Source organism: Cydia amplana, chromosome 14 (genome assembly GCF_948474715.1).
Source record: "Cydia amplana chromosome 14, ilCydAmpl1.1, whole genome shotgun sequence".
NCBI classification, from domain to species: Eukaryota; Metazoa; Arthropoda; class Insecta; order Lepidoptera; family Tortricidae; genus Cydia; species Cydia amplana.
Genome location: NC_086082.1, coordinates 14797933 through 14820306, shown reverse-complemented (window position 1 = coordinate 14820306; position 22374 = coordinate 14797933). Strand labels below are relative to the sequence as shown.

At 37.4% G+C, this 22374-nt stretch overlaps 1 protein-coding gene and 1 non-coding gene across 4 annotated transcripts in view; both read right to left on the bottom strand.

The window, feature by feature from the left end:
• Window positions 1–4963: 4963 nt before the first annotated feature.
• Window positions 4964–22374, bottom strand: part of LOC134654215 (uncharacterized) — a 189546-nt gene continuing 172135 nt past the window's right edge. For 2 of the 3 annotated variants that reach the window (XM_063509682.1, XM_063509683.1), the window contains exons 4-7: window positions 11314–11423; window positions 10381–10515; window positions 6635–6775; window positions 4965–5166 (exon numbers count right to left, since the gene is read on the bottom strand). In XM_063509682.1, the coding sequence (XP_063365752.1) occupies window positions 5080–5166; window positions 6635–6775; window positions 10381–10515; window positions 11314–11423 (473 nt within the window). In that variant the 3' untranslated portion in view covers window positions 4965–5079. Of the gene's footprint in view, window positions 5167–6634; window positions 6776–10380; window positions 10516–11313; window positions 11424–22374 lie in introns of all 3 variants that reach the window. The other variant, XM_063509684.1, reaches the window with a different exon arrangement.
• On the bottom strand, window positions 16954–17026 carry Trnaf-gaa (transfer RNA phenylalanine (anticodon GAA)). Its single transcript has one exon. It is a non-coding gene; the product is annotated as a tRNA-Phe (tRNA).

The window sequence follows — 22374 nt, the reverse complement described above, 5'->3', positions numbered from 1 at the left end:
TTCATTAAAAAATCAATTCGCGTTCATTTTAATGTGCCAAAATATAACAAATTGAATAAAATAACGCTATAAAAACGTAAAAATAAAATAAAATAAGTATATTTCATTAAACTTTGTAAATTTTTGATCTGGAAATTAGATTGTTTAAATTTGAATAGGTATTAATTTTAATTTTAACAGACTTACCTATATTAATACGTAAGTAACTACTAATAGGGATACCTATGTATAAACGATGACTCACATTAGACCGGGCCGAAGCATCCGGAGCGTCGTTTTCTATGGAAAGCATCACATGATCACCTGTCATGTCTAAGAAAAGTAAGTGCCGCAAGCTCCGGCCCGGACACAGCCCGGTCTAACGTGAGTCATCCTTAACTAAGTAGGTATAGTGTAGATATTGTGTACTTAGTGACCAATCAAAGTTTCGGTTTCAGTCTCGGTAAGGGTTAGACGGCGCGCGAGCTCGCATGCGATTTTAGTTACATTGCGGCCTGTTGGTTACGTCCAATTCAACCGACTGATCAAAACCCGCAATGTAATGAAACTCGCATGCGGTTCTCACATCGTCTAAATGAGCCCCAAAAATTCTGGTTTCGGTCGTACACTAATATTAGTGTGTGTAGGAGGATATTTTCCTTGGCATTTGGAATAGGACTTTGTAGGTTTGTAAATAAAACACAATTCTCAAAAACACTGAACGCTATATTTGATAGTCTAGAGACAACATTCAAAGTAGCAGAGTTCCAACAACTGTTAAAATATAAAACGTGTGTTACATAAAGATATGCTGTGTATCAGCGAGACAGCGCTATACACGTGTATAGCGGTGTCCTGTTCGCACACATGAGCGGTGTGCATCCGCATCGAATATGATGCCGTAGTTATATTACTAGGGGTCCAGTCAGGCACAATTAGAGCTTTCATACTATTACAATATGTACTGTTAAAACTATGTTCAAGTTGTGGAAAATTTCAAAAAAGTTGGAAATATTTTCAGAAACTTCATAGGAATTTTAGGAAACTTTCAATTTAGAAAAAGAAAATTTACTTCCCATACAAAAATATGAGATTTTCCAAATTTTTCAATGTGGAAATTTCGCAATTTTAGGAAAGCTTCATCATTAGTTCAAATTTAACTGTACGTTATTGTGACGTACCAGTGAAAAGGGGACTTTAGGGTAGAATAAGACCATAAGGGTCTGAAATATGATAATTAATACAATTGCCCAAACGTTCCTTTTTCGCGACCCGACACAATTTGTATTGTACAATCGCTTTAGTATATTAAACTGACTTTATATAAATATAGATATAATAACTTATATTGAATTTTATCTAAAAATATAAGAATTTAAAGTACACGAACATTGTTTTTGTTACCAAATAATTAGTAAGGCCTAAGGCAAATTGGTTTTTAATATAACTTTATTAAAATTGATGTTAGATTATTTTAAAACGCCACGGTTATACCGCTAGTCTTATTAAAGTAACGCTATGTTTCTGAAATATGAGTGAAAAGTTTAGTACAAAATTTCATTGAAATTACAATCGTACAAGAAAAACAAAATGGTTTAAGCGACGTTATTTAATTTTGTTATCAAACAGTGTTGGCCGAAACGTTAATGCAATTGAAAATGTTGGCCATTAACCATTATAAATTGAACCTTAAACCGTAACGGATGATTACAGTTTACGGTTCAATTTATAATGGTTATTGGCCAACATTTTCAATTGCATTAACGTTTCTGATTTCGGCCAACACTGCTATCAAATGATGCTTGAAAGAATTTTTCTTTTTAAATTGGAGAATTATAAAGCTGATATAGTGCATAATTGTTTTCCATCGTATGGTCTCGGAAACATTCGTATTTGTCATGCCACTTCAGTCAACCTCAGTACTTTTTGTACCGAGACTGACTGAAACAGCAAGACCTTTCATACGTTTCCGTGAAAATACGATGAAAAATAATTATGGACTACATTTGTAACTTAAATTATTTAATTAATTAAATTACTCTTTTATTGTACACCGTATTGGCGGTAAATAAATAAATTAGTAAGTTTTCGTGGATAAACTTTTGATATTATATATTACTTATAATAACTGTAAATTGTTTAATTAAAAATATCTTTTAAACCATTTTGTCATGTTGCGATGTTATAGAGACAAGAAATTTACAAATGATAAACTAAAAATATAAAAGTAGCTGTATTGTGATATGTATGTAAATATTTTAACAATCAAAAAACCATCTAATGAAAACTATTTTAAAGTTAATAAAAGCAATATCTTCAATACAACTATATTTAAATAGGTATAGGTACATAACAATACCCAGTAATTAAAGCTAACATTGAATTTAAAGCTTGATATCGACTAACTACATGAAAAATAAAACAAAAATAATAACGAATAGGCTAAAGTTTACTTAAAATAAAATTATAATTATTGTAAATCCTTTTTTTTTCATTGTAGCTATGTCGATAGCTTATCGTTAGTGCTAAAAAAGGCCTTTTCTACGCTTATTTTGTCACTTTATACACTTTTTTTGCTTTAGCAAAAGTTTTATCTTAGCATGCCATTTCGGATGCATACGAGTAAGTGTAAGGCCTGAGTGGACGCTCGAGTTGGGCGTGCAGCGGGGCGGGGCGTGCGGCGTGCATGTTAAACAAATGCAAACGTATAGGAGCGGCGTTAGTGTACGCTGCTCAAATTACTCCTGACCCCGACGCCACGCTGCACGCCCCGCCGAACGCTCCGCTTCGAGCGTCTACTCAGGCCTTACACTAACGAATAGGTAGGTACACTTAATTACGATAGATAGACGAACTAATTAAAAGAAAAAAACACATATATTTGTTCAGGTTTATGTACACAAAAATATGTAAACTAAATAAAAAATCTGAAATGTACTGTGTCGCAGGCAGCAAAGATTAAATTTAACATCGTTACGGTACAAAATTTTAACTTCTATCAAACGTGGACGTGGTTACCTACACCTGGACCATTATTTAATCGTATTGTCCATAATTGTGCATCATATTTTTAATTATTTTACGTATGTATATCACAAACTATAAGAAAACGCTTCGCATCGACAAACAACCACATTTATATTTCTACCAATTTATTATACAGCGCATAAAACGTTGGTCCTACTGAAAAAAATATAACTCGTAATTTTTATAGCTATACACCAATTTGAAAATGCTATTATAATAGAAAAACACTAAGTATTTTATCTATATTTATTGTATATGAAAACACTTATTTTCCGTTACACATAATTATCTTTATACATTTTTCATTAGAATATTACGCTGTCGCTTTTTTATGACATTTAAATAACATTTCAGTACCTTTTTGATTTAAACAAGTTTACGAACTATTTTGCGTTCAACACTTTAACCGTTCGTATATTTACATATTCCATAATTCATGTGACATTGCTAGGCAAGAGGTACTTTGCATTATTTTGATGCTATTTTTTTCTCCACTACAACAACCTTGAGGTAAAAAAAAACTTCTAAGCGTCAAAACGAAAGTGCCTCATATAACTAGCAAATCACTTTTTAGACAGGATGCTAGTGTATTTTAAAAATTTCACTGACTAAATCGCCTATGTGCCTCAAACCATCCTATTAAAATTTCTCCAACTCTTTTCAAGGGAACAACTATCGTCGTCGCTAAAAAGATGACTCACGCTAGACCGGGCCGGGCCCGGGCCGGAGCTTCCGGCGCTTCGTTTTCTATGGAAAGCACCACGTGATCACCGATCAGCCGTCATAGAAAATGACGTGTCTGACGCCTCGCCCCGGTCTCATGAGTCATCCTTAGGGCTCATTTAGACGATGCGAGAACTCGCATGCGAGATTCGTTACATTGCGGGTTTTGATCGGTCGGTTAAATTGGACGTAACCAACAGCCCGCAATTTAACTAAAATCGCATGCGAGTACGCGCGCCGTCTAAATCAGCCCTTAAACCTCACTTCAAGAACACTAGAATAAGGTCTAAGTGCCCACGATATAATTGTTTCTCCTGCAGAGTCTCGTTTACGAATTTCCTATTATAGATTATCACAGGCTCCTTTTACTCCCAATAGCTTCATAGATTGCACCTTCGTTTCACTGATATTTCTCAAGGAAGTTCATCCAATCGTCGAAACGGCAAACGCCAATACTTAACTAACTTTATACATCGAATTCTTAAATTACCTTCACATTCCAAACTTGAAATATCAAAGTCGTTTAGGGCCATTTGCACCATTCACTTACCTGGGGTTGCCTGGGGTTAACCGGTTAAACCTGGAGTTACCATGGTTACCAGTACAATTTGAGACCGGGTTAACGGTTTAATCGCTTAACCCCGGGTTAGTGGGATGGTGCAAGTGGCCCATAATGTTTTCACACGTCAAAATTGAATTTGTGAGCCAACATTTTAAACAAAGTTAGCATCAGGAAGGGTTATTTACATCACTGATCAGACCAAGAATGACTATGTCACCGTCAGCCACAAATGCTCAAGACCCAGGCTTTGGACAAAAGCAATTGGCCACTTTCCTACTAGTCAAATCAGCTTCTTTTTTAGAACTGTCAAAACGATTTTCTAATATGGAATTTATATGAAAACGTGTGTAGTGACGTCACGGTCAACTCACCTACTTTTTATATTTCAATCCAATTTATTAAATAGAAATAGTATTTAAAAATAACTGCTATCTATGTTTTTCTAATAATTATCTGGTGCTTTATTTCGCGCACGGTGTGAAATAATTTATTTTAAGTAGAGGAAAGTACCCAATTGCCTCGTTCTTCTAGCATTCTACATATCAAGAAGTCATGGCCTCGTTTTTTTATATGACATTTTCCAGCTATGTAACGATTGAATTCTTCATATTTAGCACTTAGGCCTCTGTTCAAATACTCAAGGCGCCTTGGGCAAGAGCTATAACGTTTTTTTAAACATTTAGCAGCTCTTTGTCTGAATTCTTCCTAACGGCGCTTAGGTTTTATCTGGGAGCGTTCGCGATGGCTTAGACGTCGTGCGGCCACCGCGAGGGGTGGCCGGCCGCGGATCACATGACGCAGCAGCTCTTGGCGCGCCCCTTCAGCTCTGCCTTCAGGTCGCGCTTGCTTTTGCTGCGGCCGACTTGCTGTTTCTGCTGGAAATAGAAAAAAAAGAATGTGCAACTAAAGAGTTTCTTTAAATGGTATCCCACTTGACCTAGTAAGTGGACTTTGAAATTTTGTCCCCACACGTTGTACCGTGTAAGGCTATTTTATGGATGTAAGGGTACCATTCCATTCCTGACCGCAGCACTACTGGTACTGAACGCGTCGCTGTTACTGTCAATTTCCATAGTAAAATGAACAGTAGTGCAGCTGCGGTTGGAAATGGACTGTCGCCTTAACATGGTCTAAGGATTTAAACTGTCGCGTTTTGTGCAAATTGCGGGTATCTTTCTCTGTCACTCTAATTACGCCTTCATTGGAGTAATAAAGAAAGATCCCCACAATTAGCGACTTTCAATTTTCGCTGTAGGCCCTCAGATCTACTGCGATGTACGTAACTAGTTTCATAATTTCCCTTTTAAGGATATTGCTCACTAGAATGGCCCGGGCACAGACCGAGACGCCAGCACTTCATTTTCTATAGAAACCATCACGTGATCGGTGATCAGTGATCACCCGTCATCGAAAACGAAGTGTGTGATTTTAGTGAGCCGTGCAAAAAGCCGGGACAACGTTAGCAAGATGATTAATGTTGATTGATTGAAAAATCCGTCAACGCCGGTCTACTTGTTTTTTTTACACATCTGGATTATATGTACCTATTGAAAAATATTTTGTGGAGACTGATCAACCTTTTTCCAATTTAGTACGGCGAGTAGGTTACCAAATACAGTAACTGCATCATATATAAAATATTTCATTGAGTAGGTTTGTGGAACCACAAAACATTTTCGATTAACTATTGAAAACCGCACTTGCATGTTTGATCGGATTTCAATGGTTTAAACTAAATCTAAATGACATTGCAAATATAGAGCCACACAGGGTACTTATTTCAATAAATGAAAATTACGTATTAATTACGTGTGGCGTATGAAGGAAAAGTTTAAATGTGACGTCCCACGGGTAAAGGTACCTTATGGCCGTTGGCGCTTACGCTATTATTAACGCCGCTCCGCCACCGCGCGCTATTATTATCGCGGCGCTATGCGACGTAAGCGCCAACTGCCATAAGGTACCTTTTGCCGTGGAACGTCACAAATATTGTTATTTCAACATACATATACCTAACCTATTTGTACCTATACTGCGCATTACATATTTATGAACATGTTGGTCAAAAACTTTGCCCCATGCGTGTCGTTTCGTTTAAGAAGTGACTGTGTGTGTTGAAATTAATAATAAAGGTGGTGTAAACAGAATCGAATATTTTCTACGACTATCAGTATTAATATGTGACGTTATCTATGAAAAGGGACCTTATTGTCGACGGCGCTTACGCCATTATTAACGATGCTCCGATATAAATACAACGCCGCGAAACGCTGTGCGGCGTAAGCGCCATGGTCAATAAGGTCCCTTTTCATAGATAATGCCCCATATAAAGTATACACTCACTTGTTTCATTTGCTGTTTGTTGAGTTTCCCCAGCGCGGCAAAGGCGGCCACTTCGAAGGCATCTTTGACGCCTTTGCTGGACGCTCGCGCGGAGGTCTCCACATAGGTCGTGGCTCCAAGCTGTCTCGTTACACCTAATGCCTGAAAAGGACGGGAAATGTTAGCTTTTGGAAGCATTAACCACATGTGGGTGAGACAAAAAATACGCATTTTTTAATGAAAGTCAATACTGCGAGCTTAAGAGCCCATCAACGTGCACACTAGCGCCACTGGTAAATAATCGTGATTATTTAAATTTAACGAAATATATTTAAAAAAGGGGGCCGCTACGGACTGTGTCTTGTATTAAAGTACCTTTTGAATACATCAAACTAGTTTTCATGTTGCTGGATTCGTCAAACCATGCGTCCAAAGTTAAAACGGCCGTTTTTGTTTTGAGTTTATAGATTGTTTGACGAATCCAGCAACATAGAAACTAGTTTGATGTAGTCCGTAGCGGCCCCTTTTTCACGATTATTTAGCAGTGGCGCTAGTGTGCACGTTGATGGGCTCTTAATATGTCTGCAAAATGTGTTAGTATACTCATGTGTTATCGATATCGATATCGTGATCGAGTATCGTATCGTATTTGCAAAACTCTTTGATTTATTCTTATTGCAACTGTAAATATCTGACATCGACTGTTAGTTATTCTGACTATGTAGGTACCTATATTCTGACAATAATTAAAATTACATCGAATCGTTATGAATATATTATGTAATTTTATCGTAAAAGTGATTATCCTGTCCAAAAGTAACTTAATGTTAAATAGTTTTCTTAAACTGTGTATTTGTTAAATAAATTAATATCTGGGCGACCGAGCTTTGCTCGGAAAACATATAAAAACTCAAAAACGCGCGTTTTCCCAGGGATAAGACCTATCTAGATCGATTTTTTGCCCCCAAAAACCCCTATATAGCAAATTTCATTGAAATCGTTAGAGCCGTTTCCGAGATCCCCGAAATATATATATAAATAAATAAATATACAAGAATTGCTCGTTTAAAGGTATAAGAAAGATAGATAAATAAATAAATATACAAGAATTGCTCGTTTAAAAGTATAAGATAGATAAGTAATATATTTGCCGAATACGGTTTGTTACAGTAAATTACTCAACTCGACGAAATCCGACAAAAACTCACGGATAATTCGAAGTCGCGTTTACCTTAATAGAAAAAGTTCTTTTATATTTTAAACTAAAATCGTTTCACAAAAACTACTTGAAATAAGGTTTCCCGTCCAGTAATCTCGGAACCAGAGGAAATTCATTCGCTGTTTAAAAGCTCATTGGAAAGTTTCTGAATCTACCGACTTATTAGGATTTAGAGGGAAAAAGGTGAGTTCTTTTTAAATATTTGTTAACTAGGACTTTTTACTGGGATAAAACTGACAGGCAAAGAATTTAAGTTTATTTAAATTTAATATTCAATAAGTACTGTGATTTAGATTGCATTTTATAAAACTACGTAATAGTTCAAAGTGTTCAAACCAAACGTACCTAATAATATTGGCCAAGAGCATGTCTGGTCATGCTCAGTGTAGGGTTCCGTAGTTACCATTGTGTCAGAATAGGCTAAGGTAGATAGTAAGGTAGATAGTAGTAGTAAAACACTTTATTGTACAAAATTCGAAACAAAACAGGAAAAATAATATTCGTCAGTATTATTCGTTGTTTCGTGTGGATTTAAGTAAAGTACCTACATATAAAATCCGCATGAAGCCGGCGGTTAATGTTCCTTTTCCGAATGGATTTAATAAAAATAATTTAAAAATGTTCACAAAAACCAATTTCATTTAACGCATTCATTATATACGTGATTAAATATTAATCTAGACTAGCAAAAATCCAATAAACGCCACGATTCGTATCATTTCGACGCTAACTGACGCAAATAGATTAATTCAGTCTTAAGGGAATCCCCCGCCGATCCCTAAGGCCTCAATTATGATCAAACTCAAGTCTCGGTGTTGGATAAAATATCACAGTATAAGGAATAAATACAGTAATCTATCTGACAACATTTATAGGAATTCAAGTTTAACCCATACATTTCGGACGCTACAACTAGGTAGGTACTCGTTCCTAATCCCTGATTCGGCTAAAGAAAGCGACAAATGGTGGCGTAAAGTGTCATTCAATAGAGCTTGCGAACTATGTAAACAAAAGTTACTAGTAATTTGACATTTAGTGTCAATTTTAGTATGGCGGTTTGTTTACACAGTTAGCAAGTTCTATTGAATTAAACTTTAGCTATAAATACGAAAATAACGTGGCTGATAATAAAATATCGGCAATTTTGCGAACTGTCAAAACTTGGCATCGCCAATTAACACAGAATTAAAAATATGGTATACCGCTCGCGTTGAAGTGATTACAGAAGCCCGTTTCTCAAAAGCTTGTAACTTGTAATACAAGTGGAAGTCCCTTTCTAACAAAAGCTGTCAATAAGTGACATTCGCTTGTATTACAAGCTACAAGCTTTTGAGAAACGGGCCCCAGGAGTCACGCTCACGTGTAAAAGTTAGCTAAGTACCTATGTCACTTTCACGAGTCGGATTATTCCTAGGTAGGTAGTATTAACAATATCAAAATCGTCATTTATTTTGATGCATTTATTAGAAGTATAGACAAATGAATAATAACAGCCGCAAACTTTACTGCTGAAAAAGAGCAAAAAAATGGCACTTTACAGTGCCGTGCGATATAGTGACCAATAGATAGCCAAACGTTAGCACTAGACAACCTACGCATAGTTCCGCAAAAGCCTTACCGCTATATTCGCCATCTACTACTCGGCTTAGTATTCGTTTATCTATAGTTTGAAGATAAACTACTCTATATTATACTCTGATTCAATCGAATAACGATTTAATCACTCATTCCTAACCTTCCAGTTTATTGGAATGACCCTCGAATAGTTTGGACTTATTAATACTGAGGAATGCCAACGCTTGATCAATTGGGATCATCACGCGTTGCCTTTGGAACTAGGCCATACAGTTTTCTAATAACACGGTAAATTATTTGAAACTGTAATTACCTAATACCTACCAGAACTTTTAGGTATACATATTTACATACACCTTTAGGTATAGGTATAAGGACAAAGTTTTGAATATCTAAATCATAGAAAAATAAATAAGCTTACCTATTTATTAACAGCTAAACATAAATCGCTTCCTAGGAACAAACAGGTCAAAACTAGTCAAAAGGCAAAAGGACTCGCAAAGAAATGTGCAACACTCTCCAAATTATTCAAACATCAGTCTATGGATTAAACAGAGAATTATTAATACTTGAAAAGCTCTGGATCAGCTTATATTTCACAGTGTTGCAACAAGATACTGGACAATAAAAAATGTATGTGTGTATGTGTACTTTCCCGAACTAGTGCGGAAACGAGCACTTTCCGTGGGTATGTCGAAAGTTTAAATGGCCATATGTACTGTAAAACGTACGATACGCGTGCGAATAGGTAATTCGCAACTCGTGTCGATTTAAAACCCTCCCTTCGGTCGTGTTCTAATTTAACGCCACTCGTTTCGAATTTCCTCTTTTCCGCACTTGTATCGTAAATAACTATTGTCGAACATTCGGCACTAACCGAATAAATCGGCCGATTACGAACATTCATTGGAAAGCTTGCCGTATTCTTTACCGAATAATTACAACATATTCGGCTATAATGATGGTGACTTACCTCTTCGCTTGTAACAGGGTGTGCTTTAAGCTTGGACAGCATGGTGAGGGTCTCTTTATCGTGTCGGAGGTCAGCTTTGCAGCCGCACAGGAGTACAGGAGCGGAGCCGCCGTGCGTACGAACTTCTCTGTACCACTGAGGAAAAAACATCGGGTTAGTTATGTCAGACAAGATTTTCTCTACAAACTCCTATAACTTTAGTCAGAGGTCTTTAAACTTTTTGGAATTTAGGCCTTAGCAAGGCCGTTGACTAATTTGGAGACCTCCTATCCTTTTGTGACATTTTGTTCAAGTTCAATTAGTAAAAAATGTATACTCTTACTAGACTTAGACAGTAGACGTTCCAATTATCAACCCGTTTTTATTTATCCAGGGTGTATTTCGAGATAGAAAACCTGAAACTCTAAATACGTCATTGCGTGATTAAGCAACAAATTTTCAACATACTTAGATACAAAGTTCCACATTTATAATATACCTCGGCTGGAAGAAGAGGAAATAACAAAACACATTCTCCTAGACTGCAAAGAGGTAGAAGTATACAGGAGAGTTAGAGTAGCGCTACCTCGTTTCACGCAAGGCACAATGGTTGTCGATTTGTGGGAAATGCCCAGAAGCACTAACTATACCTTACCTTATTATTTTCAGAAAATATTTTAATTTGTTTTTATTTCAAGTAGACCTGAGATGATCCAGTTAGAAGGTCGAACCATACTGTTCTACCTTAGAGGTGGCCAGGGGGCGCCATAAGCCTTCAGTAAGAAGTGCATATACTTGGAAAAATTCGACCTATGCCGCTGTGGCCCGGTGGCCGAATGACAACAGGCACCTGCCGCGATAGCAGAGGACGCTGGTTCGATTCCAGCCTGGGGCACTGGAGGCCTGGGTCACTTTTTCTTAGTATATGACATTTATTTAAGTTTATAACTATACCTTGGCTGCAGCATTGTGGAGGGATTCTGGCTCAGCTACGTTGAAGCACAGCATGAAGATCTTCGCGTCCTGGTACGCCAGCGGCCTGACCGTGTCGTAGGAGGTAGTTCCTGAGGACAAGCAACAAGTTTCACTTAATAAATTATCAAAATGGACAGCGCATTTCACTCGCGTACCTCCTAAACGAGTATATGCGTGAAAACGGCTGTGGTGTCTCATCGGCGTAACAGATGGCGTTAGTATAGCCACTTCCTATACAAGGAGTGCAACCTATATAAGGCGCCATATATACCCTACACCACGCTTACGGATTTCCAGTTGCAATATATACTTAAAAGTCCTAACCAACTCTCATATAGACTTCGGTCCACAGCACTTACTATGGACACCTGCTACACCGAGGGTCGCAAACGCGTTGCTGGCTTTCAAGATGAGAGTACCTACCCTACGCTCTGGCTCTTGAAGGTTTGAAGTTAGTATGGGTCTGAAAATATAGTCCGATAAGAAATTTTAGAAATTGAAAAGCAGCAACATTACTGTCGTCCCTTTCAAATCAATATAAGAAAACGGGACGACCGAACGACCGACGAGCGACGAACTGGGGGCCGATTTTTGAATTTCGACCACTCGATTTCGTGTATTTCGTTAATTAATATCTCCACTACTAGGCATTTAAATTCTACTAATAGAATTGAAATCGAGTGGTCAATACCAATAGATTCCAAATTTCGATCGCTCGTATTTCAAAAATTAGCATTTCGCCGTTTTCCACCGATTTTCGAGTGACGAAATCGAGCGATCGAAATTCAAAAATCGGCCCCCTGTACCGCGGGCGACCCGTGTTCATCCGTTCAGTTAACTTGAGGGTTATACAAAACTTTAGTTTGATTACAAACATTTGAATAACTGTGAACAAATGGTGTTCATTTCAATAAAAACACGGAAGCTAAACCGAACAGTTTCTATTATTCAGTCGGCAATCATATTTGCGTTCGTAACTTCGAGACTCGGGGGTTCTGGACAGCCTTCACGTCAAACTTGTGCTAATGGATGCTTGGAAATCTGCTGGGGGAGAAATATGGAAACAAAAGTATATTATTGGGTCTTATCCTGACATTTGGGTTTATTTACCAAAGTAGCGACCCGTCCCGGCTTCCCACGGGTTAACAAATTATACATAAACCTTCCGCTTGAATCACTATAAAAAAATCAATCTATTAAAAAAAACCGCATCAAAATCCGTTGCGTAGTTTTAAAGATCTAAGCATACATAGGGACAGACAGACAGCGGAAAGCGACTTTGTTTTATACTATTTATATTAGAATGTAGGCTAAAGGTTTTAATTATTTACTTGGGTAATAATTGAACCATAATTTGCTTTTCAGTATATACATGTGTTCGTTTGTCTGTCATTTTCATTTGTCTACTCTCAATTGCTCAAAGGTTGACTGGAAGAGATCCCTTATAGGGATAAGTTCGCCTTTGTACATTGTATACTTTCTTTTAATTGTATCTTAACCTGTCTTATGTACAATAAAGTGTTTACATACATACATACTATGTAGTGATGTTGTACAGAGATAAATAAATAAATCATAAATCGATGTTGTACTACTTATAACGAATAATAAAATGTATGTAGGCAACTAGGCACGTACTTACTACCAAGAATAATTGCCAATGGCCGATTTCCGTTAGATTTGGGCTGAATTTGGCTGGTTTGAAAAGCTCCTCATTTGGGCGGTATAAATAAGATCACACCTTTACATAAATAAACATAATTAAACCCTAAAAAAACAAATAAAACAATTAACACAAGCAGTAAATAATCCACAGGTACATTACACTAAACCCAGGTGAGTAGACAAACCGCTTAAACAATTTCCAAGGGAAAGATACCCTCGTCAGGGTAAGCCGCGCTTGCCACCGGATTATGGAGAACGATTCTGCTTTAATAAGTTGTTATGGTTTTAATTTTATTTTGATACGACCTAATCGCGGCACACCTTTTACATGGTGTACTTTCGTTTGGGCCAAATACCTTTCGCCTTTCACTTCCCAACAAACTTATCGCAATAGTTTCATTTCCCAAAGGAACTTTTAGCAAAATTACACTTCGCATATAATTTATTTGGTCAAATTGTTTTTGTAGCTGTTGGTACTCCTGAAAAATAAAAATAAAAATAAAAATAAAAATTATCATTTGGCATGATTTTACTTTGTCAAATGTTATTAGGACAAAAACTTATTTAGCAAACGTTTTTTATTGGCTAATATTATATTCCAAAAAGATGTTTGATCAAATTGTCACTTCGCGACAAATAGGCATCTTTTCATTAGGTTTTTGGCCCATTCGTTAGTAAACCCTTTTACATGACGGTATAGCGAAGCATGATGAAGTCTGGCTCGATGATTTAAAGCAGAAAAGACTTCGGGCTTCACAGGAACCATCAACGGATTCGCGTTTCACCTGCGATCTTTGTGGCAGCAGGTGTCGTGCTGCGATTGGACTTTACAGCCATAGGAAAAGGTGTGCCGCACCTCCGATCTTCGACGGCGCACATACCTCTTCTGAATAAACTGTCGCTGCAACAATCATCTGTCAAGATGCTGTGCACAATGACGACCTAATCATGCATATTGCATAGGATATAATATTTTATTTATTTTATTACATTGTAAAGATAGATTGAGTAACATTCCCTTTTTACTATCACTAACAACTTATAAAACAAATTCCCTGCCGCGTCTGTCTCTGAATGTGTATGTATGTTCGCGATACACTTGAAAATTACTGATCGGATTATCATGCGGTTTTCACCTATCAATAGAGTGATTCTTAAGGTTTAGGTGTAGGGAATGCAAATCGGTTATTTTCGGTTATTTTTTGTATGGAAATAATCGGTTATTAACCGAAACCGCGGTTATTTCCATACAAAAAATTACCGATTTGCATTCCCTATTTAGGTGTATATTTTGTTAAAGTCGTCGCTAGTAAGTTAATAAAATTAGAACCGTGTTTTATACGACCGGCCCTAATCGGATTTTCTTACAGATGGTTTCACTTTTTCGGACGAATCTCACGCCTATTAGTAAGTGTGAGCGAGATGCATAATGAAAAGACTCTTATTACACTTCGTGATGACCAATCATCGCGAGCCGCTAACGCCGATTGGCACTGCTTGATGACATGACTCAAGGTCTTATCAAAACGAGACGAAAACCACATCAAATCGTTAAATCAAAATCGGCACAATGTATCTAATGTACAATTTGTTGTAATTTTTAAGGTTATGCGTGGTTTTGGTAATCCTTTTTGGGTGTAAATCAATTTGAAGGTTTAAGTGGGTCTTAAATAAGCGGGAAATATGTATGATCCACCCTCTGTGCGAAAAAAGGACACATCGTATTATTGGGCTTATTATTTATTTGAATTTTAATATAAAAAGTTCCTGAAAAATAAGTAAAAAATTAGAAATAAGAACAAAAAATAATATTTATCGTTAGGTACTTTTTCTATTTTTTTTAACTAAAAATATCTGGGAGACTGAGCTTTGCTCGAAAAATATATAAAAACTCAAAACGGCGCGTTTTCTCAGAGATAAGACCTAGCTAGATCGAATATACCTGTTGCAAAAAATACAATTTAAGGATAGTCCAAAAGAAATAAGATTTTAAAATTAGGTACCGATATTTTATTCGTTGTGTTATTACCTTAAGAATAAATTATACAAACAGAGTTAACCCAACGTCTCTGTAAAATAGGTACTGTACTTATGTAATTACTTACATATATAAAGCTTTGTTCTCACTCATTAAGTCTTCGTTTTCTTGTAGGTAAGACGAGTTAGACTAACTTTACTTCATCACCATAAACCAAGATTTAACATTATATGGCAACTCTGGATTAGTGAGTCAAAATAGAGTAGAGACAAACCAAAGAAAGTCTGCAGCGCTAGATTAAAAGTAGTTTTTAAAAATCAGTATGCGACAACACCACAGAAAATGGATTAAATAGTCTTGATACTTGTGAAATTTCTACCATATTTACCGTCTATGAAAAAATTAAGCTGTACGCACAGCTTAATTTTTATGGTAAAATAAATTTCATTCCAACAATAGATGTCACTATTAATATGTAGACATATACTAATATTGATAAATAATATTGGGAGAATGTGACATTTGGCTTCATCAAAATTAATAAGCTTTTGTAATATCCGCGACGGCGGTAAATAGGTACAGAGGGCCTACCGCGAACACCGAAGTTCTCAATATGCGAGCATCTTTCTCTTTTACTCCCATTAAGGCGTAATTAGATTGACAGAGAAATTTCCCGCAATTTGCGAACTAAGTAAAGTTTTCGGAAAAACGAAATAAACCATTAAAACAATAAACATATATTAAAAATTAATTTTAGCTTTAACTAGTAGGTACCCATGCCGTGAGCATAAGCATGGAGGTTGTGGGTTCGAGCTCAAAACCCGGCTAGTACCAATGAGTTTCTCGAAATGTTAGAGGAAGTTCATAAGTATGCCTATACCTATTAGGTGTGTTCAATTTGCTGTGAAACCTTAGTCTAAACCAATATTATATTATCTAAGTAGGTACATATGGTGAAGTATTAAGATGTTTCATTCCACTTACCCGTCATCAACTCCAAATTTTGTAAACATTGTCGTTTTTCAGCTTGAATCGCCTCGTGCTGACTTTTTACAAGTGTAAAATTATTCGTCATGCGGAAAAGTAACTCCCGCACGCCGGTTTTGTAAGGTTTCACCATGTTTATTCCGTTCATCACAAAACACAATGAATATTTAAACGATTTTGACAAACAGATACCATAGTGCATGACGTTTACTGACTGCTTAAAAAACATTGCCATATGTAGTTTTTTAATTCGATGTCAAATTATTGCGCTGCAGACTTTCTTTGGTTTGTCTCTAATTAAGACATAATTTGATAATATAATTACAACTAATGTATAATAAGCTACAATGATACTAGAGTTCGACCAAGATAAGTCTGCAACGATATTTGATAGCACACGTAGTACAAGTGTTGTTTTAAACGTGAAACTTCTATGAAATTATGACGTAAAAAAACACTTGCACCACAGAATAAATACTTATTACAGAAGACTCACTCTCTAACAACACGCGTCTGTTACGATCAGCACAGATATGGCCTCTAGGTGGCGACAGCGCCACGCGCGGCTTATGGCGTTCCCCAAAATTGGGGTGGAACGGTACTTTTAGCTGCCTGTAGCAAAGCGACGAAATCGCGGAGTGAGCCACGCCTGCTTGCACTGCGTGTGCTACCTATCAAAATCGTTGCAGACTATTCTTGGTCTAATTTTAGCTAAATAATTATTTTAGCACTTTATTTTGTTGTAATAAGTACGTATTAACTGTATAGCACGTAGTGCAAGCTTGGGAAAAATAAATATCAGGGGTACTATAAATACATACTACAAAAAAATAAAACTTATGTACGAAGTGACGTGTAGACATCTATATTATTCATATAAAACAAAAATTACATTAATAGAGAAAAATTATTATGAAAAAAATAACAATACATAATATTATGTGTATTCTTGTAAATTTTCATTGTAAAAAAATGCAAAAAGTATGATCTGCCGAAACCAGGGATTGAACCAGGGACCTTTAGATCTTCAGTCTAACGCTCTCCCAACTGAGCTATTTCGGCGGTGATGGACTGTGCGAAATTACCGATCACTAGCGATTAATTGTTTTTTTTTTAATGTGCTGTTATTATCACGAGGTCACGATAATATGGATTACGGAGATATCTACATGGCGAATGGCAAACGCGGTACCTAGCGATCCATCGGTAAAGTAGCGATGAATAAATACGTTATAATTAGAAATAAATACTTATATAGCAATACTCGTAGATATAAGTACATAAAAAATATTCGTGTAGGTGTACCTGTAATTTGTACTTACTGTTTTTTTCAAATACGGTTAAAATAATAATTTTTTTGGAAATATAAAGTTGACTTATGTTATTGAAAATTGCGACTAATTACAATAAAACTCATTGCATAAGGAAATACTGTGGATATCTTCGCTAAACTTACCATAATTTATACCCTATTTCAACTGACAGCAGTGTTGTCCCACAATAGCTTCAAACCTACGCGATTTCGCCACTCACGCGCAGCTAATTCCAAAACGACGTAACTGACTACAATTTTCTACTAAGATACGCCCTTTTGTCAAGTGAGTATTCTGGATTATTCACGATTGTCGGAAAGGGCTACCTTGTTATTTTCAAAGATAACAAACTACCTACTGTGTACGTCGACAAACCAATTTAACAAGATCTTTGACAAAAACAAAAGCCATTAGGTCGGTAACAGGGATGTTGCGGATGCAGATTTTTTGACATCCGCGGATGCGGATGCGGATGCGGATTTTTAAGGGCTCACATCCGCGGATGCGGATGCGGATGCGGATGTCAAGATTAGGTACTTAGAAAACGTCAAATATTACATTTTTAGTATTTTTTTATTAAAAAAACCAAACGTTTAGTATTTGAGCAAGAATATAGGTGCGTTATATTTAATAAACAGTAACTTCGCCGACTTTTCTGGATCTAGACGATTTCGTTATAGGTAATGACGAAATTACCTAGCACTTACGCCGCCGCTAAGACGTTCCTGTACCGACTTGTTCGACATCCGCATCCGCATAAGCTCCGCATCGATTTTATGCGGATGCGGATGCGGATGCGGATGTTGAAAATAACGCGGATGTTCCGCGGTTGCGGATGCGGATGCGGATGTTCGCAACATCCCTGGTCGGTAATACTTATATATATTTTATTATACATATATAACGATTTCCGAAGTAAAATCGTGTATAAACAATAATGTATAAAATGGCTAGTGGTATGGTTGAGGGATTTGACGAGTAAAATTTTAAACATACTTAAGGATATTTTCAGAGTAATTAAGATAAAGTTAAAAACTCGCGCGAAGGCTAAATTTGCCGTCGCTAATAGTTTCGCGTGTCGTACCCAGAGGGCCTACCGCGAACCACGTTCGACGTGTTGCCTCTCTGTCGCACTTTTAAATTTGTACATAAGTGTGACAGACAGGGAGACAACACATCGAACGTGGTTCGCGGTAGACCCTCTGGGCCGGATCTAGGGTAGAGCGAGTGGAGCGGCCGCTCTAGGGGGGCGCCAAAATGGCAAATGAGAAAAAAAAGTTTTAAAAGACGCGAGTGTGGCGAGGGGGGGGTGTGGAAAACACGCTTGAAAACTTCAACGAAGGGCGCCAAAACCCGAGGCGATATCTTTTATTTCCTGATTTTACACCCCCTCTTGATAGCCATTAGAACAGCTTGTAAAAATACTACTATTACGGATAGCAAGTCCATGTTATACTGGTTACTTGTAGCTTGTTATGAACTGCACAATAGTGCAGTAGGTGTGAGAATGGGAAACATTGCAAGAGTGGGAGGGAATGAGTCAATCCTAACGCGTAATCAAATTGTGAAACTACAATAAATCATGGATGTATTGTGTGCGAATTTAAATGGGGCATTATCTATGAAAAGGGACTTTATTGTCGATGGCGCTTACGCCGCACAGCGTCGCTCCACATTGTATTTATCTCGGAGCATCGTTAATAATGGCGTAAGCGCCATCGACAATAAGGTCTTTTCGTAGATAATGCGTCACAAATGTATAATTAAAAGTAGAATTGATGAGTTAATTATTGTTTTTGTTCATTGATTAAAGATAGACTGATTGCGTTCACTTTTTATTAGTATTACCTACAGCAGGCCCACTTATGCAATGCAACTCGATCTATGTCTGTAATAGAGCAAAAGCCAGAAAGATGGAGACAGTTTTTTTATTTTAATTTATGTACTTAATAAATGTTTATTGAACATAGTCAGAATCAAAATTAGCGGATGAGACTACCTACGCGCACCGGTAGAGTCTGTGCGGAAAGAGAGAGTGGAATGTATGGGGCCCAATACATTCTACGACTCTCCCAATACATTCTACGACTCTTCTCTTTCCGCACAGACTCTAATACAGTTGCTGTTATTGATACCTGAATGTCACCTTGCAGGTCATATATCTCTTTCAACGTGGCAACAATACAGACCAAATTATGATTTAAAATCTGTCAACTGTCAAATAATGTTGTCCATTGTCGTACAGCCAATAGGAGAGCTCTAAAACGTTAACTGCATGTCTGCCGTGCATTCAACATGCACCAACTGCGGTAGTTGCTAAGTCAATAATTGAGGACAGTCCGTGTTCCAAAAGAATGGCGAGGCGCGTGAGTCGAGTTTTATACCTCGGCCAGATTATGCTCCTCGCGCTGTCGCGATGTTGCCCGCTCCGGCCCCACACACCCCTACCACAGAATAAACAATAGTACTAGGTACAGAAGACTCACTCTCTAACAAAACGCGTCTGTTACGATCAGCACAGATATGGCCGCTAAGTGGCGACAGCGCCACGCACGGCTTATGGCTAGCCACCAAAATTGGTGTGGAACGGATGTACCTACTTTTAGCTACCTGTAGCAAAGCGACGAAATCGCGGAGTGAGCCACGCCTGCCCCTACTCGCGCGATTAATCGCGACGCTATGCTTTGGCTCGCGCCAAAAAACCGACAAAATAGGGATGATGATGAGCATGAGAAGGAGCATGACGAACGGTATGACGAGTACCGCGGCCACACTACGTCTCCGCTACTTCCCTTGCTACTTCCTATGTGGAAAGCGAAATATTTGACGGAGCCCCAAATAAAAAATGATCGTTCGTCACAGTGGACCAGATATACCTATAGAAAAGCTGGATTTTTACGCATTATTAAAAGTATTCTCGCGGAGCCCCAACAAGAGGCTTTGCGGAGCCCAGGGGTCTGCGGAGCACACTTTGAGAATCGCTGGGCAGTTTAGGCTATTCTTCGTGCATGCTGGTGGCGCCGTCCTAGTGGGTGTGGGATATAGTTTATTTGACAGTTGACAGCTGCCAAATAGTATGAAGATTTCGTCCCACGAAAGTTCATTCGGAATGGCGTCCGGAGGGTTCAATATTCGACGGTTCAAAGTTTTAAGTGAATTTCGACGTACGCTCCAACTTTGTGCTGGATGTGGAGGTAAACAATACCCCTCGACGAGCTCTGATGCTTCTGATATTACAATTACATTGCTATGTGAAATGCAGAATACATGTTTCAGGATTTGACTACATATATATATCGGCGAAGGATGGTCCTAATGGCGGTGGGCGCGTGGGGGTAGTACCTAGATGTATTACTTCACAGCCAAAATAGTAGGTATGCTACCAACGCATGAAATAAACATTCAGACTCGTTACCCATACTAGTGCCTACTATATTTTAGTACTAAATAATCAAAACGACCAATCACTAATTGGATCAAAAAATTATTTGATTTAAAACAAAAGATCACATGAAATCGTTCAAATCTTTATTTTCCAAAAGTAAGCTTCTAATGGCACATAAGAAATCAAAATAACACTTTTGGAATAAAACACTTAGCTAAACGGTTAAAGAACGTGAGAATCTATAAGCTTTCAGAATAATCCTTCAGGTGTAAGCCTTCAGGAACGTAGCGAATTAGGCACGAGCTTGGCTAACGTCCGATCTCTAGCGCGGTACGATCAAGAAGAAGGAAGCCAGTTCCAGCGGCGGAGCCAACCGCTCCCGCCTCCAATTCAAGTTGGTAAACCTGCCTGACCAGTCTACCAACATAACGACAAAAATGCCTGCTCGTGCCTACGTTCACTCAAGATACTCCTCTTGACGTTCCAAAGCCTTCTACCTGTCATTTTAGTTCATCAATACACCAATAGATGGCGTTATACTCTCTGCGCAACTTTATTATTTAGTTACAAGCAAATAATACATAGCCAAACATTGCTAATCGATTTTATACAGGCGTCTAACTATGAACTGTAATCTGCAATACGTCTTTCTGGTGTCTCGCTCCGACATATATATATATATATATATATATATATATATATATATGTGTTAAATATGTGGTATATGTAGGCATCGGAGTTGTGCGTTAAGTAATTTGCATTTAAACTGTGATATATATTTAATGAAATGGAACTTCTGAGGAAGATACCAACTTCTTAATGATAAGTATTGTACTAATTATGTAGTCAAAACGCATTATTAGGTACGGGTAATAATATATCTACTTAGGTACATATTTATATCAAAAAATATCACCAGACTTATTACTACCTATTAGCAAAGAGAATTTAAAATAGAGGCGTATTCGCCATCGCTCGAAAAGATGGCGCCATACCTTTACCCTATACTCGTGTAGATGGCGTCACTTTTTGATATTTAACAAATTTAACACATATCAGTGAAATAATAAGGATCTAAGTCAAATAGCGTTCTAAAAGTTTTGGCAGTAAATTTACTGTGACTACAAATGGTATAAAGTTCTACGTCATTCCAAAAATAGATTCCAAACAACCTAAAACTTTACTTATAGGTACGCAACGACACATTGTAGCCGCAGATAAACATAATATTTCATATTGGAAACATAACAAAATCAAAGCAATGGCGGACGATATCTGTGCGGGAAAATTGAATCGGGTCACATTGCAACTCGAAAACTTCGCTGTCCGACCTCGAAATGTAGTTATCGACTTATCGATGTCTCTTGTGGGACATGTTTAATGTGAGTTTCAATTTCCAATCAAGTTTCACTTATGTTTGATCTGATATTCAATTAAATATTGCCTTTAGATACAGAATTCATAAGTGTCTGTCTGTAACTAATGTCACCACGCTGTAACTCATGAACCGTGATCTATCTCGACAATTGAAATTTTCAGAGATAATGTATTTCTGTTGCCGCTATAACACCAAATACTAAAAACAAAATAAAACATAAAAAATATTAAGTATTCCTTGTTAAATATAATATGTAGGGTCAGCAATTACACATGGAAAATAATGTCAGACAAATGTCCACCTCTAGCAGTATGGCAGATGCGAACCCTTTTCA